General features: G+C 31.6%; 1 protein-coding gene and 1 pseudogene across 14 annotated transcripts in view; both read left to right on the top strand.

Moving 5' to 3' along the window:
- Positions 1-19,098, top strand: part of LOC148615887 (hemicentin-1-like) — a 72,774-nt gene extending 53,676 nt beyond the window's left edge. For 7 of the 10 annotated variants that reach the window (XM_088582501.1, XM_088582495.1, XM_088582503.1 and 4 more), the window contains 20 exons: positions 317-622; positions 1,209-1,511; positions 1,843-2,151; positions 2,364-2,672; positions 3,190-3,486; positions 4,513-4,815; positions 5,692-6,000; positions 6,274-6,573; positions 8,193-8,498; positions 8,706-9,020; positions 9,227-9,526; positions 9,967-10,221; positions 10,438-10,740; positions 11,016-11,267; positions 11,510-11,767; positions 12,452-12,610; positions 12,868-12,979; positions 13,637-13,693; positions 17,671-17,727; positions 18,035-19,098. In XM_088582501.1, the coding sequence (XP_088438627.1) occupies positions 317-622; positions 1,209-1,511; positions 1,843-2,151; positions 2,364-2,672; positions 3,190-3,486; positions 4,513-4,815; positions 5,692-6,000; positions 6,274-6,573; positions 8,193-8,498; positions 8,706-9,020; positions 9,227-9,526; positions 9,967-10,221; positions 10,438-10,740; positions 11,016-11,267; positions 11,510-11,767; positions 12,452-12,610; positions 12,868-12,979; positions 13,637-13,693; positions 17,671-17,727; positions 18,035-18,320 (5,096 nt within the window). In that variant the 3' untranslated portion in view covers positions 18,321-19,098. Of the gene's footprint in view, positions 1-316; positions 623-1,208; positions 1,512-1,842; positions 2,152-2,363; positions 2,673-3,189; positions 3,487-4,512; positions 4,816-5,691; positions 6,001-6,273; positions 6,574-8,192; positions 8,499-8,705; positions 9,021-9,226; positions 9,527-9,966; positions 10,222-10,437; positions 10,741-11,015; positions 11,268-11,509; positions 11,768-12,451; positions 12,611-12,867; positions 12,980-13,636; positions 13,694-14,972; positions 15,036-15,614; positions 16,700-17,670; positions 17,728-18,034 lie in introns of those variants that run through there. The other 3 variants (XM_088582496.1, XM_088582497.1, XM_088582498.1) reach the window with 3 other exon arrangements.
- Positions 19,099-22,081: 2,983 nt separating this feature from the next.
- Positions 22,082-23,933, top strand: LOC148615886 (uncharacterized; annotated as a pseudogene). Of its 4 annotated transcripts, none has more exons than XR_015922075.1 (2): positions 22,082-22,539; positions 23,026-23,933. The product of XR_015922075.1 is annotated as an uncharacterized LOC148615886, transcript variant X2 (transcript). The 4 variants fall into 4 exon arrangements; XR_015922076.1 differs by lacking the exon at positions 22,082-22,539 and adding an exon at positions 22,655-22,753; XR_015922074.1 differs by lacking the exon at positions 22,082-22,539 and adding an exon at positions 22,692-22,810.
- The last annotated feature ends 3,160 nt before the right edge of the window (positions 23,934-27,093 follow it).

The following is a 27,093-nucleotide window of genomic DNA, read 5'->3' as shown; positions in this document are numbered from 1 at the left end:
TAGTCATTCTGTCAGTCATTTTAAAATACTATTTTGGCTATGCACATTAATGTATTCAAACTTGTGTTAGCATTAGCAGAAATTAAGACATTTTTTTATTGATTATTGATATTTAAATATTGAAGATATCAAGTTAAAATGAATTACATTGTTCTTATGATGTGACAACATCAGTTCTAGACAGTTCCATAGTCTGGCAAACTATCATGGCTAAATTAAATTTACCTTGCTCAACCTTTAAAGATTGTTTGATTATCATAATTGTTTACAGGAAGTCTTTTATAATATATATTAAAGAGTGACCATTTCGTTATAGATCCTCCTGTTGTAAATATTGCCTCTTCATCCTACACTGTACCATGGGGAAATGAAGTAACTATTGTTTGTACCATAACTGCTAATCCTACCTACACTGGTGTCTCATGGAAAAAAATTCAAAATGGTGTAGAGACTGTTATTGATGTGACTAATTCCAACAAATATGAAGGTGGCGTGGTAGGCAGTCCATCCCTGAAGATAAAACAGGCTAACAGGAACACAGATCAGGCCTTCTATGAGTGTTCAGCTACTAATAGTGTTGGAACAGGAACCAGTAGCAGGACATTTGTTACTGTTTCAGGAAGTAAGTTCATTTGTCATTTTACTTTACAGCAGGTTAATGATAAAATTCTTTGATTTATTCCTTATGTTATAGGTTCAAGAGAAATCAAATCAAATATATGAAGTGTATTAGGATTGTTAAAGTATTGATGTAATATTGTCCCAATTTCATTACAACATATGTGTTTTTCATTTGTTGAAAGAGTACATGAATTTGTGATTTTTCTGAAAGTTGTACTTCAACAGTATTCAAGAATTTCTCTGCATCATTTCAAAAATGATGCAAAGAATGTTATGTTGCTTGTAACAAGATTGAAGTCATCACTACAGAAGTTTTTTATAGAAAAGCAGAGGATGCATACTCTAACAGTGCATCTGGTCCATGCTCCCAGTTTTTATTGGAGTCCAAGTTGCTCATTTGCTTTTGTTACTTTGTATGTATGATTTAAGTTATTTTATGTTCTTTGTTGTGTATGTCTGTTTTCCATGTCTGGTCTTTGTCCCTGGATTACATTCTTTTGATTACCGCTATAACCTTGGTTCCCTTGATTACTCTTTAAAACCTAGAACTATATATTTATAATGTATTTATGTTTTGATTCTTTCAGACATTCCAGCTGTTGCTATTCCCAATAACTACCAGGTTGAAATTGGCCAGAGTGTCATTGTTGTTTGTACTGTTAACTCAGACCCTGCTCACACCACTGTACAATGGCAGAGACGATCGGCCAGTGGTTCTGTCACCAACCTTGACATAAGCAACCAAAATAAATATCAGAATGGAAACTTAAATAATCCATCCCTCACTATTTTGAGTGCTACTGCTGCTGATGAGGGTTATTACATTTGCACTGCTACCAATGCTGTAGGCACAGGAACAAGTGGAGATCGTTATGTTGATGTCACTGGAAGTAAGTTTCATATGCTTGGAAAATACCTCTAAATTTGAAGAGAAAAGTTAATAAAATGTTAGCCTTCTGCCAATGTGATTTTTTGTAAATTTTGCAAAAACTAACAAAATTTTTGATTGAAATGATTAAATTGCTATGGTGTACATGCACAGTAATTTCTAATTACTGGAATATAAAAACAATATTTTTTCTTAACTGACCTAATTTTTTTGTGAAATCATGAAGTTCATTCTTTGAGTCATAATGCAGTATCATTTTTTTGTAGTGTTCAAACTATTCCTGAAACTTTCTAACAACTGCAAAATATTCAATGTTTGTCCTTTTTTTTCAGATATTTTACAAGTTTCAGTTCCACAGGATATTTACAATGTAAATTATGGACAAACAATACAGTTGGTTTGCACTGTCACTGGATCACCAGCAGCAACAGAGGTATACTGGGTCAGGGTCAGACAAGGTCAATCCACTGAAATCAAAGCATCAACCATGGATACCAACAAATATTCTGGAGTAACACTTAATAATCCATCCCTGACTGTTCTGAATGCCAATGAAAATGATGGAGGTGTATATAAATGCTATGCCAAAAATATTGTTGGGGTTGGTCAGAGTCAACAGACCCAGCTTAATGTCATTGGAAGTAAGTACAAGGAGATATCCCCTTTTTTATACTTTCTGATTTTGTTAACAAAGTGGTTTATTGGTAAGTGAAGTTTAAAGACTGTTATATGCATATAAGTTTTCAAATTAGTTATTCTTTTTCTCTGATATCAATTGCTGGATGTCTTCTATAGATATAATTATAAAATGTTGAGAAAATAGATATTGTAAACAAACATCATCTACTTACAGGCAGACCAACAGTTACTATTGGATCAGATTCTTACAGTGTCAATCTTGGAAATTCTGTCACTTTACAATGTACAGTTATTGCTACACCCTCTGCACAGTCTGTAAGATGGAATAAGATTGACTCTAACGGAAACTCTAACCCTATTGATGTAGCTGGTAACCCAACCAAATACACAGGTGGATCACTTAGTATACCATCTCTTACCGTCTACAATGCCCAAAGTACAGATGGCTCCTCATATACTTGCCAGGCCACCAATGCAGTTGGGACCACCGTCAGCAGTCAAACTACATTAACTGTTGTTGGAAGTAAGTGTTGGTTTTTTTTTTTTTTTTTTTTTTTTTTTTTTTTTTTTTTTTTTTTTTTTTTTTTCCCATTTAGTTATTTTTTCCTAAGTTCATAAGAATCTAAAGAAGTCAGGCATGATCAGCTTATACCATTATGCAATGCAACAAAAATAGTTACAGTCATTTGTTGTTTTCTATCTAAGTTTGTCTTTCAGTAGGGGATTAGCACAATCCAACAATTTACATTTGATTAATACTGTTTTCAAAAAAAGAACAAAAAACCAAAACAATAAAGTCAGTAGTTAGATATAGTATAACTGGTAGTATCCAGCTTGACACTGCAAACACATACCATTACATTTTCCTGGTTTTAATTTTAACAGTGTGTAAATGAACACGAAATGTCAATTTTGTATATATTCCTGAAACAAAAGTCTAAAATGTTTTGACAATGTATGAATAAATACTGAAAAGAACATAGTGTGCACTTGTCATAATACTTGTACATTCTGTAACCTGGATTGTATATTGTTTACAGACAAACCTGTGGTGAAGATTGGTCAGTCTCAGTACAGTGTTACTGTTGGTGACAATGCCTTGTTGGAATGTACTGTTGAATCTAATCCCCTCCATACAGCTGTATTCTGGAGGAAGATAGTCAATGGACAACCTGTTGAACTTCCTAGCAACAGTCGTTATGGCACCCCTAACCTTGGCAATCCTTCCCTGTCCATTTCAGGAGTTTTGGCTACTGACATTGGAAACTATAAGTGTTATGCTACTAACTCAGTAGGAACTGGAGAGAGTGCTCAAACTTACTTAAATGTTATTGGCAGTAAGTTAGATTGCTGTCTTGAGATACCAGTCAAGTTTATTTAAATGGTCATTCATGGCAGTTTAAGCTTTACATTTGTTTGAAGTGAATTTAGTATTTTGGTTCAGTGTAAAGTATCACTAGAAATCATTATAACTAGATTACTCAATACAGAAATTTTAAGAACAGCATTGGTGCTCATACATTTGGTATAGTTAATTTTAAAAAAAAATTCTAAAAAAAATCTATTGACTTTAATTTTATTTTATTGTAGGAAATTATCTATATATGGTAACTGATGTGTGGTAGTATTTTAATGTTTTTCATGTGTGCATTATTTTTAGTTTACATATTCTTACTTGTTTGGATTTTTATGGAAACTAAAAAGTCATTCCACAATTGATTGATTTGGTCATAACATGGTGAACTGGAATCTTATTGTATTGATTTTGGTAGAGTGCTTTGTGTCTCATATGTACACTAACACTATTGTTTGTTACTATAACTGTCGCTATATGGGATAAGCTCAACCTTGCATACTATAAACAAATGCAGATGTTTATCCTTACAATATTTACGTACATTGAACACTCTAATGATTCTGTTTTTTTCTTGTAGATGCAGGCACTTGACAGTTTATAAAAAAATTCTTCTGTAAATTTATAAATGTTTCTTTTTGTTACTATTTTGAAGCTAAACTGAAATTAAAAAGTACAGTAAAAACTGTCTGAACAAAACCCTAAATTAACTGTTAACCTTTCTAAACCAGACACATTATAAATCCCTTAATGTCAGTTAAGACATATTTTGAACCTGGGAAAACCAAATACCTGTCAAAAGCTAACAAACTTCACAATCTACAAGGAGTTTTGTTTAGACAGGTTTCATTGTGTTTTTGTTTCAGTAAATTATTTCAGATGTCCTATTAATATCTTCAACAAAGCTACAGGGTAGTGTCGTTAAATCAAACTGTAAAGTTTTAATTTCTCTTTTCATTGTGATCATTCTTCAATGATGATTAATGTATTGTTTTGTAATTTTATTTAGGCAAACCTGTGGTTAATGTTGCTTCCATTCAATACTCGGTCAACATTGGAAACTCCATCACATTACAATGTAATGTCCAGTCTAATCCACTTCATACTAATGTTAAATGGCAGAAAATTGATGGTAATGGAAATGCTGTTGATGTGGATATGACCAATAACAGATACACTGGGAGCAAAGTCAATTCACCATCTTTGATAATCAGTAACACCATCAGCAGTGATCAGGGAGGATATATCTGTCTTGCTACAAATATTGTTGGAACTGGACAAAGTCGACAGACTTTCCTCACAGTTGTTGGAAGTAAGTTTGATCAGTGTTTAAATCCAAATTCCAAAGTGTTTGTCTTGGTTTATAATGGTTGTCATGAAGTTAATTTGACATATCTGAACATAAACATATTCAGTATGAGTTTTTGGTTAAATGTCCACAGGAATACAGCAATGAACCAAATTTAACTTAGCAGTGAAATATTTATTTAATTGAAATCAAAATTGTTTTGCAACCCTATGTAACTCATTATTCTGATTTACTAGAAAGAGTAATCAAGGGAACCAAGGTTATAGCGGTAATCAAAATAATATAATCCAGGGACAAAGACCAGACATGGAAAACATACATACACAACAAAGAACATAAAGGAACTAAAATCATACATACAAAGTAACAAAAGCAAATGAGCAACTCAGACCCCACAAAAAACTGGGAGCATGGACCAGGTGCACCGGTAGAGTAAGCGTCCTCTGCTTTTCTAGAAACACCCACCGAGTTTCTCATAAAAAGTCAAGTGCGGGGTAGACAAACGAGGAAAGGAAAACTATGACCCGTTGAATAAATCAGTTTTCATGGTATAGATGGATACACCATAACGTTCCACGAGTTCATGAGCTGCTAAGAAATATTTTAACCATCTTGTGCTTTAGTCCAGGAGAAATATTCTTTACAATAGCAGATATTTTTACTGATAAAGATAATACCACTGAATCACAAACATTTGCTTGTATTTTATGATATAAATCATAGAATTATATTTTGTATGATTTTCTTATTTTAATGATTGTCTTCTGAAATTCTAAATGATGAATATTTTATTTTAACTGTAATCTTATGTTTGATAGTAATGCATATACAAAATAAAGAATGTATATCTTATAGATTTATATTAACTTTAATTAATAGGCATTCCAACTGTTACTGTTCCAACTCCAACTTACTCAGTAAATACTGGTTCAACTATAACTTTGGAATGTTCCTACTCTGCTAACCCACAAGCTACCCAGGTCAGATGGGAGAAAACTGTCAGTGGTAATACTGTAGACATTGGAGATACTACTACCAACAACAAATATGGTGGATCTACACTTGGATCCCCATCACTTATAATCTACAATGCTGCTGAGAGTGATGAAGGATCATACAGATGTAAAGTCTCCAATGCTGTTGGTACAGGAATCAGTTCTACATCTACAACTCTGGATGTCATCGGAAGTATGTAGAATAATTTTGATTTACATTTATACAAAATTAAAGTCAATAATGTGGGTGGTTAACAACTATCAAAATCATTGAAAAGACTAATAAGTAATAATTTAAGATGTTTTTTTAAGATAATTTACAATTTTATAGAGAATAACAAACAGATAAAGAATGTGAGCAATGTTTCTATGTTGATATACTGTGACAGCGAGGGCAATATATTCTTTACAGTTTCTGTTATCCTGGTTTATCCTCATAATATTACCAATACAACTTATTTTATAGATGTACCAATAGTGACAGTACCCACTGGGGCATACACAGTCAATGTAGGTGAAAGTAAAACACTTACTTGTGAAGTGACCTCTGACCCTGCCCATACAAATGTCTACTGGCAGAAGGTTTCTGGTGGACAGACAATAACTATTGATACAAACTTAGCCAAGTATGGAGGATCAACCATTAGCAGTCCTTCACTTGTCATAAACAATGCTGCCTTCAGTGATTCAGGCACTTATTATTGTTTTGCTACAAATGCTGTAGGAACTGGACAGAGTACCCAGGTTGTCCTTGCCGTTGCTGGAAGTAAGTGTTTTCCACGAGCTAATTTTTGGCACATTGTTTTGACCTGCATATATTATTTTCTCATACATGATAATAATTGCTGTTTGCCATATGTATTCATGTAGATTTTAGGTCCACATAAACTGCATATCATCAGAAAGACCATGAGCTTTGCTTGTAAGTTTATTTAAGTCCTTTATTATAGAAATGATTCAATAATTTTACATTTTTTTCTGGATTGCTTGATTATTTAACACAAGCTTTTTCAATTGTGCTTTGTCACAGGTTAATACCTTTGATTTTTGATATGTTGATATTTACATATATGTGTATAACCTTTTTGTATTGAAGAAAAAAATATGACAGTTAAACATAATTTTTAAAGATTGGATCATTTTTATAATGGATTAGAAAGTAGACAACAAAACACTTAGAATGTGCCCCTATACACATGTTTGTTTGTCATTATTTTTTATTTTGGAAGAATGGGTTTGAGCTTGTGTTGGTGGAAAATAATACTTACTAAATATGATATATTCTATCAAGAAAAATCCTAATTAGGCTGGTAATGCATAGACCTCAAATGTCTTGCATTACCTTTTAACGAAACAAAAAATAACTTTCAGAGTTTACTATTATTTTTGAAACAACAAAATGAAACCCATAGTTTATAATTCACAAGACTCAATATTATTATTTAATTTTAATTAAATACTTTAGGCCTTCTGATTGTCATGATTTTAATACTATGCTCCTATTGAATCCTTTATTTGAACAGATTCATTGAGGTTCAGACATCAATTGCAGTATAGTTGATAATAGAGATGAATGTTTGATTTCCCTGTTTTCTCAAAATGTTTGAAAACTTGACTTTAACAAATGATATATGTAGTTCTGCAATATTTGTATTTAATCAGAAGATGATCAGCTTGTTCTTTTGTATAGCTTTGTTTGTTTAGACTGTAGCAGTTTTTTTTATGCATGTGCTTGCTTCTTGTTTCCACTGGTAGTCTCATAAATAAGCTTATTAAATATCAAGAGTATATATCTCAAAACATTTATGAAAATGTACAAGCACCATTATAAGGTATAAAATTACACAAAGCATTCAATATTTTAGGTAGGGATGAACAGAGCCTATGTTATTATGTATGTCTTCATTTCAGTTGTAGAAATCGTATGGTTTATATATTTACTATTCCTTTAATGTATTTTTAGTAATGTTTTATTTCCAATATTGATGAATTAGGTTTACTCTTGGGGTGGTAGTGATTTATTGTTTTGCTACTTTGGATTAGCCCATTTCATGCTGTTCTAAACATATAATACATTTAGTATTGAAATTTGTAAAGTCCAGAAAGACATGAATTGGCAGTGTTTTAGAATAAGGCAAATTTAAAAAAAAAATTTAAATGTGTTTTAGAATGATGTTTACACAGGCAAATGTGCCACACATGAGAATCATATGGTTTGCATCATATGATTATCATATAAATTGTGCACTATATGATAATCATATATTTCAAATTACATATGATTATCATATGAATCGAGCACCATATGATTATCACATGTGGCACATTTGGCTGTGTAATTGAAAGAGTCTACTTTTACTTATATTCTGATATTTTCAACCTTAGCAACACCAAGTGTTAGTCTTACCAACACCAATGTACAGGCAAACTATGGCAACAGTGTGACCCTTGGATGTGTCGTCTCAGCTAACCCAGCAGCTACTTCAGTCTATTGGCAGAAAATTGTTGGAAACCAATCCCCGATTACAATAGACACGTCCAATACTGCAAAGTATTCCGGTGGTACAGTGGGTAATCCTTCACTTCAGATTAGTAATGTGAACACCAATGATGAGGCTAGTTACATCTGTTTTGCTGCTAATAGTGTTGGTACTGGCCAGAGTGAACGAGGAACACTTAATGTTATTGGAAGTAAGAAGTTTTAATATGATCTCAATCTGTTAATAGATGCAGTTTCCAAATTAATTGTCAGATTTCATTTGGACTGTAAAGATTGTTCTGATGTGGAATAATTTCAGATGACACACAGTTTATATATTGGAATGATCTGTATTTCTTTTCCATACAAATCTTTGTACATATTTTTTCCTTGCTAATAAAAAAACACTTGTCTTTCAGGTCCCCCTGTAGTTACCATTCCAGAAGCAAGCTACACAATCAATATTGGTAACACTATCACCATTGCTTGTTCCATCCAATCTAACCCTGCTCATAATTCTGTTTATTGGACACGTAAGATTGGTAACAACCAGGAGGAACAGATTTCCACAACTGGGTCAGCTTCTTCTAAATATAGCGGTTCTACAGTACAGTCTCCATCATTGGTTATTTACAATGTACAGATGTCTGATGCAGGACAATACAACTGCCATGCTACAAATATTGTTGGCACTGGAAAAGCAAACACACCAACAAATCTACGAGTTGTTGGAAGTGAGTTTTTCTTGCTTTATTACCAAGATTTTATCACTTTCTCATTCTCCCTGTATTTCAAGTTATTGCTCTTCAATTTGAAAATTGTTTTTTAAATCTTTAACCTAAAAGTACTGTTGGTCAAAGCCGTAATAAATATTGTATTGTATTTGTGAAATGAATTTCAAAAGAAGTTACTACTAATAAGAATTGTTGAACATTTCCAGATGTACCTACTGTAACAGCATCTATACCATCATCTGTCAGGATTGGAACTTCTATCACAATTGACTGTTCTGTTGATGCTAACCCTGCAGCAACACAAATCATCTGGCAATTTGTCACAAACAATGCTGCCAGCAATATTGACATTTCTGGAAACAGTAGATTTAGTGGTGGATCTGTTGCTAACCCTGATTTGACCATTAGCCCCATCCAAGAAAGTGACGAGGGTACTTACAGATGCCAGGCAGTCAACAGTGAAGGAACAGGAACCAGTAATACTGTGTATCTTGATGCCACTGGAGGTAAACATTAGTAATCAGAGTAATCATTTTCTACAGTTTCTGTCTCTGTTTTACATCAAAAGTATTGATACAAACAAGATTCATACAATATAGAAAATATTCCTTTAACGTACAAACATTTAGTTAATACAGGTTTTAGACATACAAAAAATCCTAGGAATCATTAATATTTACTTTTCTTTATTTGTAATGCCATCACTTGCCTTTCATGATTTTCTATCTTTATAATGTCATTACTTGCCTTACGTAATTTTCTATCTTTGTAATGACATCACTTGCCTTTCGTGATTTCCTATCTTTATAATGTCATTACTTGCCTTACATGATTTTCTATCTTTATAATGTCATTACTTGCCTTGCATGTTTTAATGATTTATTGTTGTTGTGATTCTCTTTGTATAAATTGTTATTACATTGTACTACTTTTTTGTTTATTTAAGACCCACCAATAAATGTTGTCATCAACCCAAGCCCTCTCACAGTAGAGGAAGGACAGACAATATCTACCACATGTTCTGCCCAGGGAACACCTGCCCCATCCTACGAATGGAGGAAGTTTGGTTCCAATACTGTTATTGCCTCTGGAGCTACACTGTCTATAGCCAATGCTAAGGAAAGTGATGCCACATCATATACATGTACAGCTTCTAATTCTTTTGGATCAAATACTGCTTCAGTTAATGTTGATGTGCAATGTAAGTTTATTCAGGAGTAATATGTAAAACATAAACAATTATCATGTGATGTCTTGAACATTCTGATTGTAAAAAACAAACAAGCTTAAAAACAATACAATAGAAATGGATAGTTTACAATGTTCATGTTACAGTATTTCATGTTACTCTTTTTCATTCAATTTTTATCCATAACAGATCTCACCCTTGAAAAATATTTGTTTTTTATATAAACAGATAGACCAAAGGTTCGGATTACCAACCATCCAATCACTGGAAAGTTAGCTCAGTCTGTAACAATTCAGTGTGCATTCACATCAAATCCTTTCGCTAACAAAGTTCAATGGAAGAAGGTTGTTGGAGGTGTGAACACTAATATTAATATTGATGGAAACAAATACCAGGGTGGTACCCTGACCAGTCCAAGTCTGACAATCTTTAACCTTGGAGCATCAGATCAGGGGGATTATATCTGTACAGTGACTAACTCAGTTGGTACTGGTAATTCAAATACTGGATCACTCACTGTCGATATGAGAAGTAAGTTAGATATTTTCATCATAATTTTGTGTTTTCACAAAAATGTAAAATTAAACCAGGTGAATTTTTAGTAAATGCTCAAAGAAAATCTTTTATTTCTGATCTATCCCTTCCTTGTTTATCGTTGCTTTAAAATTACTGAAGATGTTAACTACTTCTATTTATTCCTGTTATGTCATGGGTATTTAAATGTTTATTGCTTTTATGCCCTAGTCTTTTTATAGAAGTGACTTTAACATACATATGATAATAAACCTTATACTTGATACTTTTAGCTTCACCAATGGGCATTCAGATCTTCCCTGGACAGATAACCGTTTTAGAGGGTAATGATTTCTCTATCTATTGTAATGCTACTGCCAACCCATCACCTTCATATGAATGGTACCATAAAGATGTTAAAGTTGGTACTGGACAGACTCTCACTATCAAGAACTCTGAATGGACCCCTCATGATGGATTGTACACATGTAAAGCTGAAAATGAGATCGGATACCAGGAAGCTACCATTGATGTTGATGTGAAATGTAAGTGATCAGAGTGTTTAAGACCAAGGGTTGATATGAAAACATATTAATCATTGTAGATTATTTTGTGTTTATTGATATTATGAGATATCATTACTCTTGTTAAATTAATTCAATACATGCTCAAGTTTTCTCTGATTCATCTATTATATTTTTGGAAAAAATATCTTATTCTTGTGCATAGATCTGTTTGATTTCCTTTTATAGATTAAGATGCAAAAAAATTATTTTTCTTCCTTCAGATACACCAGTCAATGCTGTTGCAGAAAACACCTTTACTCCTGCACTCAATTCTCCAATTACACTGACCTGTAATACTAAAGCCAATCCCTCAGCTATTGCTTGGAAATGGTTCCAGAATGGCTATGAAATTGTTGGCCAGACAGAGAAAACTTTATCTATTGATATGGACAGTATACAAGATGTAGGACAGTACCATTGTGTTGCTTACAATGAAGTTGGTCACTCACCAAACATCCTCTTCACTGTCAGTTTACCAGGTAAGTTGGTCATTCACCAAACATCCTCTTCACTGTCAGTTTACCAGGTAAGTTGGTCACTCACCAAACATCCTCTTCACTGTCAGTTCACCAGGTAAGTTGGTCATTCACCAAACATCATCTTCACTGTCAGTTTACCCGGTACTCACCAAACATCCTCTGTCAGTTTACTTGGTAAGTTGCTAGTTTATCATGAAATGTCTTTGTAATAAGAAAGAAAAAATAAAAGCTACATTTTATTTTCAAAAGTCCGAAAGTCATATTATTTATGTCTTCTTTCTGCTTTCAGTCCTAGTTACCCATTCATTACATTACATTTGTTTTTTAAGAGATTTGCATCATTCTGTTGCCTTAACAATAGTTTGTATATATTTTTTTCAATTTTCAAAGCATACATTAGATCTTTTAATACAAGGACAATACAAGGTATTGTTATTAAAATTTACAGCGACTTCAATAATAATCTGTTAGGTCATATCCTAAATGATAACTTTCAAAAAAATTATCCATTATTGTATTAATTTTCAATTTGTAGTCATGAGTACATTTTGTACCACTTGGCTACACATTGTATCACTGGTGTATTGGATGATTCTTTATTTCTTTGTGATACTGGTGGAATTGTTAGGGAAATATTTTGTACCACTGGTGTAATAGTTATTCAAGGTATTTATTTATTTACAGTTTCGACTAGTTCCACTACAACTACTGTAGGTCCTAACACAGGTGCGGCTGTTGCCAGTGCTGGTGGTTTGACTGGGGGAGAGATTGCTGCCATTTGTTTGGGAATTTTGTTCTTTGTTCTTCTTCTTATTGTCCTAATTGCATGTTGTGTATTACAAGGTAAGAATCAAATTCTATTTATAGTTGATTTTTAAATAGAAAGTAAAAGTAGGTGTCATTTAGATTATCTTACATAGATTCAGTTTTTGTAGCAAATTAATTTACAAAGTTATTTTTTATTTCTTTAAATTAATTTTGATGGAAATATTTTGTTGACAAATATCAAGAAAATAAATAATTTCAGTTCATACTGGTATATAGTTTACCTCCTTGCCTGTTGGAGGTAAAGTGTTTTCTATATATGTATCATCTTGAAGGTTGTTGTGCTTGGTGTTGTGGAGCTGGGGCTGCAGAAAAAGACCGACGTATCACACCAGACCCGAAAGTGTCTATACCTCAGTTTTATGAAGTTCCCACTGCTGTGACTAGGTATGTAGGACCATTAGGTTGGTCAGTGCACATCAGCAATAAAGAGAATTTGCCTTTGACACTCCATTTGTCTCACTTTTCTTTCATTTTGAAACAAAAGCTTCATTGACAAAATTCCAACAAGCCTGAGACTAGTGACATGAAAATAACTCTGAATACTGAGAATTTGAGTGACAATTTAGTGTCCGTCTTTTGTAACTCAAAAATTTGGAAGTTTTAGGTTTGTTTGTTTTTTGTTTTTTTTTCTTTGTAATTTAACATTGTCTAATAATAATACGTTTATTAGCTTTTGATTTACAGTAAATCTGTTCATTTCTTTTTTATTTTTATTAAATTTATTTTTTATTTCAAATGATAAAATTAAAAATATTTTGATCGATTGTGCTGCTTGATGAGTCAATCTGTTTCTGGCTTGAAGGAACTCAAATTGGTTACGGACATGACCAGCTTTATTCATATATGTGTTGTCAATTTAATGTGATAAGTAGAGTTGAAAGGTAGAGACTTACAATTTTTATTTATCAATTTTTTTAATATTCAATTTATGCCAAAGATTTTTCTGTTTTGGTTGTGATGCACCAATCACTGAATAGGAAACAATGTGTCAAACATTTTGTTTTTTTTTTATGACACAAGTTTTCTACCTTTTCTCTACAGAGAGCCATCTTTGATTTCCAAGAGGGATGTTAGCTTACACATGGCACCAGTCTACAGGTATATAAATAGCATCTAAAAATGTGGGTAGCTTCATTAAAAGTGCACCAAAGTAAAAGTTAATTAAAACTTAAATTGATGTTGTTTGCTGATGCGAACACATTCTTTTTTAACCTTATGACCATTGTGATAATAACTGTGACTATTCCTATCGTTTATATATTTATTGTTACATATTTTCTATTACTATTGTTTCAGAGCATTGATTTAGTTTTTGACAAACTTTAAATTGTTGTAGTTAAGATATTAAATTCTGTGAATTTAGTGATGTTCAGTAAACATTATATTTTGGTGTACTGATTTGACAAATCTACCTTCTAATTTGGAAACTTGTTTTTTTTTTTATTCTATACATTTTCTCATTATTTTTTTTATACTTTTATAAGCACAACACTGCACAGTGATTTTATAATCCCATGGTTTATGAGTCCGGTTTATGAGTCCATCTGGGAAAAGCACCACTTGGCTTCAAATTCATATATTATTTTTTATTTTAATGGCTTTGCACCATAGGAACATTAGTGACAACACCATAACTATGATGCATAATTGTTATAGAATATAAAACCAGAGTCTGATAATTATTTCTGTAAGAAAGTCACATGTCTTGTAAATGTGAAGAACAATATGTATTTGACTTGTTACCATGCATTTACTTCATATGTGGTAATCTGAAGTACCATGTCTGGAGTAACAATCTGTGGTCTATATATATATTTACCTATACAGTTGCTAATATATGGGATAGCAATATTTCTTGACTGTTAACTACAACTATAACAGTTAAACATGGTTATATATTTACATGTCTGATATTGTTTGCACTAGTTGGGAAATATACCGACAAGAATCTAAAAACCGTTGTATATACTGGTACAGTGCCTTTTTATAATACACTAATTTTGCTTTATTCCACATTTCAAGTTAGAATGAAACAGAAATATTACCAGATTTTCTGAAGCACTATTTTTGCAATGGAACAAACTAACATATATCTTTGGTCAAGTTTGGACCTGAAGATGACATCTGTTATTACAGCTTTTTCTGTTTACTACATCAAGCCTCTTTGTCATAACGCTTTCGACCACCTCCAGTCTGAGAGTTATAATTAACATTCATTGTATTTATATACCTTTATTTACTAAACATTTCATGGCAACTTGGTATAGTTATAGTTATTAATAGTTTTCTTCTGTTTATTAATACTTGAAAAATCAAGGAATATTTCTGCTTTGCTTCTGTACCCTGTACTGATAATCAACCATATAATATATTGTAGCGGCCGACCTTCAAACGAATATGAGATAACCAAATACCGTGTTATAAGACCAGAATATGAAGTGTATGTATTATTTCTAATTAGAAAATCTTCACGGACATGAATTATTGTGTTTCTTTTATTTTCATTAAAAATTAGATTTTTACATAGAAAGTATTAAATTTCCAAAGACAGTATTTATACTGTTGAAAATGGTTAATATCATTTTCATGGCATTTGTCCGTATTTTTTTATCAATTATGTGTAATATTATTTAGACAGGGGATGGGTTAAAGTTATATTTTTGTCAGTGAAGATTTTAATAATTTTCAACTTTATATAAATGTATTAAATAGAACTTAAATATATTGTATTTATGCTTTCAATAATAGTGTTAATGCAGTAAATAGAGATTTGTAAACAATTTTATAGTAATTAATTTATAATATTTTATTTTTATATTTCCTCATCTACTTACTATAAGAGGTTTTTTTTTAAAACTTACTTTTTAAATGTTTTCATTCATTTTTTGAAAGAAAGTACAAACAACTTTGATAGATTTATCTTTGTATATTCAGGTCATTCTATGATAAACTTATAACTTTCAGTGCTATATACATTTTAGTTTTAAGGTTTGACTGAGGTAATTTTTTATACTTGTAGTGATGAGAGGTATGTAACCACTGCTGCCCGTCCATACTACCTCCCTGCAATAGAGTATACATACGATGAAGAAGAACGTCGCCGTCGCCGTAGGAAGAAGAAGAGGAGCAGGCGTCACGATGAGTTACGAGGTGATGAACAGATAGTTTTAGAGGAGAGAGTAGTAGATGATGGATTCCGTACTGGTAGTAGATATAGTGATGTAGAAGTTGAAGAGGTTGTTACTGGACCAGTCTACAGATTTGATCCGGAATAAACTTCTTAGGAATAGTGAAATCAAATTATGTTCTCTATAGTAAACGAATCGAAGTTCAAAGGCATTGACATTTATAATTACCACATCAACATTTAACCTTTATTCTATACACTGCTTACTTAGTAAATTGTTAACTGTGTTAAATTTAAAGCAATAATGTCATATGTGATATCTAATGACTTTTTTATAGTTGAATTCAGTGTTTGCTCAAAATGTTTTTATCACAAATTTGAAGGACTTAGATAGCAATATATTGAATTTGTGTTTCAGGTTTTTTGTTTAAGTGCATCAAGATTTGTTAGATATCTTTTCTTGTTATTTATGCACATTACATTCCAATGTTAAGTTTTGAATTCTATTTTTTTTTTTTTTGATAACTTACTTTTTAATCATTTTTAAAATGTTAAACACCATTTACTTGTATACTGTAATATTTTGTATATTTATTTTACACTGTTTGCAAGTTCCAGTGTTTCAACTTGTCATTAAAAACAATTTGGTTTTTACAGAATTCCCGAGTATATTAAAGCTACCAAATTATTAAGGCAAAGTGAAATATCATCAATTCAATTTATTTTTCTTCACCTGGTTTACAGGGTACCAGTATTTGCCTACCAAGAATTCCTCACTTCATTACTAGTATGTGTTGTGCTTGATATTTTATGCATTCATCAAAATACATATCTTTCAATTTTTATATCAAAATATTTTGTACATTTTTTATAAAGATTTTTGTCTAGGAATCTAGAATTATATTGTAATAGTATATTTACATCATTGTATAATAAATTTACATTTTATATTATCGTAATAAAACATGATCATTTTTTGTATCTTTTTTATTTATGTTGCAGTAAGAATATCTACAGAGTATTCTTTCATTAAAATGGTTTTTTTTTAGTGTAGTTAAATCAAGTAAGCTATTGAGTTAAACTCTCTGTAGGAAGGTTTAAATTACAGATGTATCAACTTTGATAATGTAAAGTTTGAATATTTACAAAGAAAAAACATGTAATTCAAAAGTTATTTAGTTTTTTTTTTTCAATTGAACTCTGTAACTTAAAGTAAAATTCCTGTCAGTGTCAGAAAAAATGCTTACTTCATTTAAATAGAAGCACAAAAAATATGGTCTTAATCAACATGCTGAAATAATATATTGGTAACAATTATTAAGGGAACAACTGTGAATCCCTGAGCCTTTATGCTTAACTTGCTCTGACTTCAACACAAATTATATTAAATTTGCTTACTCTGCCTTTGCTTGCAATACAAACTATTTAAAACATAAATTGCTGACATTAAAACATTTTAAGTTGCCACATTAACAGTACTTGAATGAAGCATGTTGTCCTTATTTCAAAGTTAGAGGTGACTGATTCACAAAATAATAAGTTACCAATGTTGGGAACTATACCAAACTTTGGGTCATTCTTCCACAAAAATGTTTTTTAATGGAAGATATGAGGTATGGTATTTACAAGTGTACTACTGTAATGGATAAAGAGTGTAAGTTTCCAATTATTCAGTATGTATGATTGAAAGATAGGATTGTTACCATTCTACATGATTGCTTATGGTTGTAAACATTCTGGAAATATGATAAAATTATAATTGAAGTAAAATCTATACTGTTTACTACTTCCACTAATTTTTATACTTGCATGAAATTCAATAACATTACCACCCCTGCCTGACTGTGTGAAGTAATTGTATTAATCTTTTATTTTCATGAAAAGAATAAGAATAAAAAATAAAGCAACTTACCATGTAAATTTTAAAATGTTAACCCTTTCATTGCAGTAGACCCCAGAATGAATATGTTACTCAATATAGAGTTGTGGAACCAGAATATACTGTGTAAGTATGCCTTCTATGGGAAGTAGTTTTGTTAACATTATATTTAGGATGAATTTTATTTTCGAGATAGTTTTTAGTTTTGGACACGTTCTAGGACAGAACATATAATGAAAAGTAATGGAAAAAGACAAAATTCCAATGAACAAGTAAATTTTTGAGTTGCTAAAACATTTAAAAATTAACAAACCTCAAAAAACTTAGATTTTAGAAATAATAAAATACATTTAGGCGATTTTTATGTATGTTCTTATAATAATGAAGATACCAACTTGCTTGTTTCATATAAGTGTAACATTTTTAATTGTAGTGGTGAGAGATACGTGACTACTGCAGCTTCCCCATTAGATGAGAGATACCTTACCACAGCATCCCGTCCTTACTATCTACCTCCTATAGAGTATACTTATGACGAAGAAGAACGACGTCGTCGTCATAAGAAGAAGAAGAGAAGTCGACGTCACGAGGATGTACGTGGGGATGAACAGATCGTCCTGGAAGAGAGAGTAGTTGGAGGCAATACCTTCAGATCAACGAGGTCAGGAGCTGAGGATGTTACACTAGGCCCAGAACTCTACTTTGAGGCAGAAAATTAATATGTTAGAACATTTGCTTTTTACATTCCAGTAAGAGGACATGAACGGCATCAGTAGTCAACACATTCGAAATCTTTTATGAAAATGATATTATATTTGTGACATACTTTAAAAGGTTGTAGATAAGTTCCTTCCAGAGTGTGCTTGCTTACATTCTAAATGACCACATTTATTACGTTGTTGAAGAACTTTGTTCAAACTGTGCGTAGGTTTTAGTGGTTTGAAATCTTGCCTCTTACAATGTAAAACAATCATAGATATATTTGTCTAATGTTATGATAGTGAAATATTTATATGTTTATATATAGTTTAATTTTAGTTTGTACAGGTCAATTTTGTTAAAAGTACAATCATTTCAAAATTTTTCTTTTGCTCAAAACTGCTGGACCATTTGCAATTTTTTATTTTTGTTTTAGACCGTGCGATTTGAAATCTTAATTTTTTAATATTAAATCTCATTTGATTTAGAAGAACTTAACTATAAACAAATTTATCAATATTTTTTTTGAAACCGTAAGAAAACAGTACATGCAAATAATCAATATTAAAATTACAGTATCTCATTATCTGCTACCTTGTTTGACACATGTATCTTTATTTTGTTTTTTTTTTGTTCATTTCACATACTAACATTTATACCAACAGTGATAAAATATCACGAACACATTTTCACATATATTTTTGTATGTATTTTTGTATAGACAAATTAAATTTCATATTGTATTAAAGTTCATATTTTACTACTTGCATATCTCATAATAAAGACTTTACTTATCTACTTGTTTTAAATCTTCATGAGGTTACAGCCTGTTAGAAATGCTTACAAAAACATATCGTGATAGGCCAACTTTGATTTAAGCGAAAGCAAAAATAAATAAATAAAAGAATAAGTCAGAGCGAAAAATAAGAAAACAGTTACAAACGGGCAAAATACAAGAACATACCAGAAAATGATAGTGAATTAACAAATCAATCACCAGTCCTCTCAAAGAGTAATTTAGGGAACCAAAGTTCTAGCGCTAGCGAAAATCAAAAGAAAGCAATCCAGGGACAAAGACCAAACATGGGAAACAGATATACACAACAAAGAACATTAAAAACTAAAATGATACATACAAAGTAACAAAAGCAAATGAGCAACTCATACTCCACTAAAAACTGGGAGCATGGACCAGGTGCACCGGCAGGGTAAGCGTAAACATGTGGCATGGACCGGAGTAGCGAAAGTATACGTTATCTGTAACGTGTCGTTTTGACAAGTTTAGCAGATGACATTTTTCATTCAAAAACAATTGAAAGACTAAAGAAGAAAAAGGGAAAAAAGCATATTAGTATGAGAAGTATTATTAAGACACAACCATTTATTTCACGGAAAATATCATGCGGGTTGAAAATTTGAATAAGTATGCCCTTACTGCCAGCCAGACTACAATCGTTTAAATATGACAATTTCACACATATGCCTCCTTTATATTCACAGAAAAGTTCATTTAATTGCGCTAAATTTCTACGATAGAAGTTAATGGAACATGGTTCGAAAGCGTTGCGTATCATTCCCAACAACTTCTTTTTGAACGATTTTTCCTTCCATTGATTTCAGTCCGTGACAAAGATATAAGTCAAAGGACATAAAACAATCCTACATGTCTGCAAAAGATACCGAAGCATCAGCAGAGGGATTATTCAAATATGGCAAAATAAAAATAAAAAACTTGGCATAAATGTTAACACAGGAAACAAAGACGAATAATATATACAATGTAGCGAACCGTATAAAAAATTACATAAACAAGACGTTACAACTAGCAATATGAACTAAAAAGCCGGGTGTGACAACAGGTGCTCCGGAAGGGTATGTCCTGCTCCGCCAGCGACACCCGTAATATTGCAAGTGAGTATTATCCGGTAATAATATAGCAACTATAATGCAGCTCCGCGACACGTGTCAAACAATTCACACTAGAACAAAATCATTCATGAAAGCGTGTATCTACCAAGATAACTCCTAGAAGGTACTTTCAACAACGTTCAATTATCGTATTTTTTGTTTGTTTATGCCTACGTTTGGGGAGGTTGAAAAATGGGGAATATAAAAGTTCAAGTATTGTTCCGCTTGACATCTGATGCGTGTTATCTATACGCTCTCATAAGAGGGAAAAACGTGTTTCAATCACATTCCCATGAGTCATTATAAAGCTACGAAGATTACCTGGTCTATTCATTTATATTAAGAATTTTTTTAATGAGGTTAAGGTTATGAAGGTATTACTTTCTATGTAGATCTTAACTGCAAGTAACAGATAAAATTGAGGATAACTAAAGTTTCAGATGAGGCGAAATTCGTAAACAACACACAACTAAGGAAATGGAAAAAAAGAAACAACTAAATAAGTTAAAATGGTGAAATATAATATAACGGAAATGGATATGAATAAAACTATATCGTATAAGACCATCAGTATTTGATTACATACTCTGTTGAAATGGAGATTGGCATAAAGAACCGATGTCGACTTATTTAGTCACCTTTTCAGTTGTAACAAATGTTGTCAACCCAACCAGTTGCAAGTTCAAGTTCAATATTTCATTAAAGTCTTACCACTTGTAAAACCAATTATTAACCAACTACCCAAAATACATTAAAATATGTCTAAAACTGACCAATTGATATTAATTCAAACTGGGCATCTATACGGGGCCAATATGGATCAAACCAGGGCCAATACGGCATCATAACTTGTTCTTGACAAAACACGAAAACAACTTTTCTACAAATCATCTAGTTGAGTTGGTTAATAAAATTGTCAATGTATATGTAATTTCATATTGGCCCTGTTATAGGTTTCGGTCAATCATATTGGCCTCGACAGCCGTATTGGTCCTCGGCGACGCCTCGGAACCAATACGACCGCCTCTACCAATATGACAGAGATCAAACGTATCAGAGGGCCATTGTGAAATTACATATTTATTAACATATAGTATAAATTGACAATAGATACGAATTGTCCATTAAATGCAAGTGCCAATCTATTAAGGACTTTTTATCTGACTATTGATTACCCGACATATCAATATCTATGGGTGGTTAGAGGAAAATACGGTACAAATAGTAGATCAAATATGCTCTTTTACATTAAATGATTTTGATCAGATGCGAAGGAGACGGTCTCTACATTAATTTACCACTTAATACCCCTTAGTTTCTAACAAGCTAGCAAGATCTGCTATAAGGTTTATCTCGAATGAGTGGAGAAACTTCACTCGGTAACCAGGATATTTCTGGAAAAGCAGAGGAAGCTTATCCTACTGGTTTAGCTGGATCATAATTCCAAGTTTTCTAGTGAAGTTGCTCTTTTATTCTTTATCTTCTGTGTGTATTCATTCATGTAATTAAAATTTTGTAATATTAATAGACAATGAATAGAAAATTACCAATCATATATATTTATATTGCAAATGTCGATACGTTGCACACGTGTTTCAATGGATAACTTATCATCATCAGCATTAGAATCATATCTTGCTTTAGTTTTTGTATCCGGTATATGCAAGTAATTGGCATATTGTACGCGCTAGATATAACACCTGAGACTTCACAAGATTACTGTAATCCATTTTAGATTCATATCTTTAAAACGTTTCCTTGGAAGGATTGTTTTATCACAATTTAATATACCAAAAATTTAATTAACATTTAACTGATTTAAACTGCATCGTATGGAATATATTTAACAAGTTTATACTTTAAACAGAGCAGTTGTTGTTATGTTGTTATATCAGATATTTACGGGTCGTTTCATTAGGACTGCAACCTTTTCAGTAGACGCTAATTTGGCAACTGGTCACCAAGTTCATTGCATTCTTTGATTCAATATGATAATTTATATCAAACACTGATACATTTTTGGATGCTCTTTCGGGAATTGTAAGGCTTACTGAATCAACATTTGTTAATATGTGAAGGATCATATTGATTACAAGACTACAATTCATCTTAAGATTTGTATACTCTGTCAATGTACATAGTCTCTGGCTCAGCGTTCTGTTTGTTCAATTCATTACTGCACAAGGACGACTCTTGGTAAAAATTACTTGATGTGAAACGATGCTAATGATGAAGATGAGGATGCAGATGATGTAATTTCATGTTTTAATATGTTTGTATGTGAATTTCAGGAATTATTTTTATAAAAAGTAAAGTGATTTTAACGAAAAGGTAAGTGTATTTTCTCGATACATTTTATAAATTAAGTAATCTCCTTCCTTTTCTGAGGGTTACATATAAATCACCTTTCTCATAGTCTTTTATACACAAGTTAGATTTTAGAGCCCCAGAATGATATCAAAGTCATTGATTTAAAGTTTACACACGACTAATGGATAAACGACCATACTTCAGTTCTTCAAGTGTTTGTTTTTGATAACATACTGTGAGCTTAATACATCTTTTAGATTTGTCACACTGTTTTACATGTCCCAAAATATTGGTAAGGTCGTAAATTAACTAAAGTCAATATCATACTTACATCCTAACTTGAGTGGAAGGAATTTCTTGGTTGTTAATGATAAAAGGTAATCAAACTTTTCTGTATTTTGGACTCAATTAGATTTTAAGAACACAGTTTTCTGGACTTAAGGAGAAATAATTGGTTATTATGTGAAGTTTCGTCGGTAAATATTCATTACATTTCATCTTTTACAGGACAAATGTAGTAACCATACGCCTTATTGATGTAAAGGATTAATATAAGAATTGCAATTTAGTTGTCAAAACGAACTTGAAAGGAATTGAAATACAGTGTGGCTTTCCAGGTGTACAAAAGAGGAGAAAATATTGAAAACTTTAATCAAACATTAAAATCAATTTTGATATAAATCTTTAAGATAAAAAAAGTCGAAATTCGTGCTCCCACTACTGGATATTGTTTTGCCTTAGAAACAGACATGTCCGGGAAGAAAAAATCAGGACGTGGAACAATCAGACCTGACGCTACTCTCAATAGATATAATGTGGAATTACTCCGATGTATTGATGAAATGCGTTACAAAAGAGATGAACTTCACAAGGATATATTTGATTTATCAGAGGAACAAAAGAAAATACAGTCAGATCTTGGTTTGCTCACTGTAAAACTTGCTGAAGTAAATGAAAGTCTGTGCCGGAGGTGTAAGGAACAAGCAGACTGTGATACGCTCATTATACAATATGACAGTGCTTATCAAAAAATAGTACAAGGTTCAGAACACTTACTAGGAGATGTTAGAAAAGCTGTTGAACATGTCGCACCAGAATTTTTATCCGCAAGGCACGAAACGCCAACCTCGTTACGAAAATCGCGCTCACCATCAAGGCAGACGACAAGTACACGAGGGTCTCTGAGTAAATCACAAACACAAATATCGTTGCCTGCTCTTTCTACATCTCGTGTGTCGACAGGTGATGTTTGAGTTTTCCTCCGTTCTTCTTCATGATCAGTATAGTAAGTTTTTTCCCGGTTTGGATAAAACCAACGGATGTTGAACAATTTTGGAAGTATGATTGCATTTAGCGATATTATCCTCACAAGTTGATGATTTCTTAGAAATTGATTTTAATAAAAGTGGCAAAGGTTTGGTCTGTTTTTTTTTAAATATCTACTCTAACTTATATTAGCCATATGATTTATTTTTTATTCTTAGACCTTCCGTCTCGACTCTTTTTCCCAAACGATGGAATGGGATGTCATCATTATCATCTCAGGCGGATCAAATGGGATGAGAGTGGGCCAATCTTATGAAATTATTTTTTTTTTTAAATGCTATATTTTAATGTTAAAACATTTAAAAAAAATACCCGGAAAGCAATATTTCAATAAATATTCAAAGAGATTGTTTTGAAAAAAAACTTAACCGAGCTTGGCACCAAATCCTTATCATTTACATACATTCAAGCAAATTCGTTATTAATGAATAACATTGTATTTTATGATTAAATGTAAAACGTCTCATGTGCGTGTAACCAACGGATATCATTCGAAAGTTATAAGATTTTGAAAATAAAAACGTTTACCAACTCTCCATAAATTCAATCCTACACTTTGATTTTGAACTGACCTCAGTTGTTATCATGATAAAATGGAAATTATTACTTTTTATACTACAGTTCAAAAACATATTTTGAAAAAAAAAAGATGTTTCATGAAGATGTAATCAACTATAGATATAATTGTTGACAGAAATTCTACTTATTGCTTGTGAAAACTTAAAGTTATCTTTCTATCTTATTTTTCTTCTTGAGAGTTTGCTTTGAAAGTATCTTTTCAACTTTTTTCCAGACTGATTCTTAAAAGGACTTCGAAAGACATCGTTAATTCACTTTACCGACAATGTCATTTAATGATTATTTCATCTAAATGACTTTATTCTAGTACAGAAACACCCAATTATTATCTAGAATAACATACCTATAGCGTATCGTCAATAAAAGTTTAGTGATTTTAACCTTTTCCACTCTCACAGATACAATTTTAATACCCTGATATGACAGATGACAGTGATATGTTTTAACCTGTGCTGAAATTCTGATACGTCAGCTTGTTTGGTGTACGTACATCAAATCATCAATTTTATGACATGTTCAAGTCAGTTTTTTTATTTCATGATTTTTATTGTTTCTTATCTAGGGGAAGTAGTGTTTCCGGAAAGAAAGTGGTGAAATGTCATCAAAGGTAACTACGTCATGTAGAATTTAAACTAAAGAGAAAACAATAAAAAGCAGAATGAATAGATACGCCGAGATTAGAATCAAATACATTTGACAATCCCAGTCAGATTAATACACATGTAATTACTGAAAGAACGTTTGATAATAATCTCTTTATTCAGAAGCAATACAGCTTACAGAAAATACATTGATCAGTATAATATATAGTAGGTGAAAATACATAGGAGTAATATGTATATACGTACAGAACGGCAGAGAATAAATGTTTATAGGTTTCTAATTTTTTCTCCTAAACATAAGAATTTACATAAATTATTGAGTTCTTTTACATTTTGAACTGACAACAGTTGGACAAGCTTATAACTAGACGGTCTTCTCCAATAATAGGTTTTAACATACTTGGTTCTAATATCAGCATATTTTTTACATACCAATATAAAATGATACTCATCTTCTACACTTAGGTCATTACACATTCTACATAAACGCTGATTTCTATCAATATTAAAATATCTTCCAACTTCAATGTTTAAACTATGTGATGAAATTCTATATCTGCATATAAATGGCTTATATAAATAATTTATAGTGCGATCTAAATAAAATTGTAAAGAAAAAGGACTGTGTATATATCTATAGAGGAAACACTTTGACGAATTCTCAAAAAAGGCGTACATTTCTGTAACAAAGGTGTCAGTTATTCTTGTTTTTAAATTATAAATAAAAACATCCTCATCAAATACAGACTGGTTTATCCAAGCCTCTTGGAAACCATATTTAAACAGTATATCTTTTACATTTTGTAACCAATTATATTTACACTTGTCATTACTACCTGATAGTTTATCCAACAAATCTTCATATAGCCCTTTCAAAATACAATTTTCAGTTTTCAGCAACTTAAACCAATACTTGATAATTCTACAATATCTCTGTATAAACATAGGGCTTCGCCCCAATTCACTATACACCATAAAATTGCTCGTCGATGTCTTTACTTTCAAAATACGTTTTAAAAATTGTATGTGGACAAGTTCTATATCTTCAGCTTTGTGAAAGCCCCACACTTCACTACCATAATTTAAAATGCTTGAAATATAAGTATCAAATAATGAGAGTAAAGTTTCATAATTAAAACATTCATCCACAATTTTACTAAACAAGCTAAACATTGCCTTTCTCCCTTGCTTTGCTAACATCTTTTGTGTAAAACTACAGTTACCATTAAATCTGAATAAAACACCAAGGTATACAAATTCATTGCAGACATCTAACTGTACATTATTCAAAAACCATTTTTCATCTTTATTAATACGACCACTTTTACTAAAAACTACAATTTTAGTTTTATTAAGGTTAATATTCAACCCATATTCATTTGAATATTTATCAACACAGTTAATCATATATTGTAAATCTTTTATATCATCACTGAACAATACAGTTTTATCAGCATACATTAACAGAAATAAATTTAACATTTTAAGCTCATTTGGTTGGCATCCTTGTCTAATAAGGTCTACTTCAATGTCATTTATATATAAAGAATATAACAATGAAGATAGTGATTCCCCTTGCATCAGACCAACATTACAACTGAAAAAGTTAGAGAAAAGACCATCTAGTCTAACACAGCTTTTTATATTAGAATACATAGATTTAATATTACACAATTTACCAGTCACGCCACATTTCGCTAATCTTAACCATAATTTAGAATGTAAAACACTATCGAAAGCTTTTTTATAGTCAATGAAACAACAATACAGCCTTTTGTTTTTACTAAACGAATTATTTATCAGTGAATGGAGAGCGAAGATGGCATCAACTGTGCCAAAATTCGGTCTGAAGCCAAATTGTGCATCGGTCAGAACAGAATGTTTATCACTCCATCTTGTGAGTCTGTTGTTTATAATGGGTGTAAACAATTTTCCGAGATGAGAAACAAGAGAAATACCTCGGTAATTTCCTGGATCATTACTGTTTCCTTTTTTATAAATCGGAATAATTATACTCTGAGTCCATATTTCTGGAAAACTTCCACTATTTAATATGTTATTAAAAAGT

The sequence above is a fragment of the Perna viridis genome, chromosome 5 (genome assembly GCF_037379345.1).
Source record: "Perna viridis isolate PV_CMFRI_1.1 ecotype Kerala chromosome 5, ASM3737934v1, whole genome shotgun sequence".
In the NCBI taxonomy this organism is placed as follows: Eukaryota; Metazoa; Mollusca; class Bivalvia; order Mytilida; family Mytilidae; genus Perna; species Perna viridis.
The sequence above is the reverse complement of the archived record's forward strand: the minus strand, read 5'-3'. Positions and strand labels throughout refer to the sequence as shown.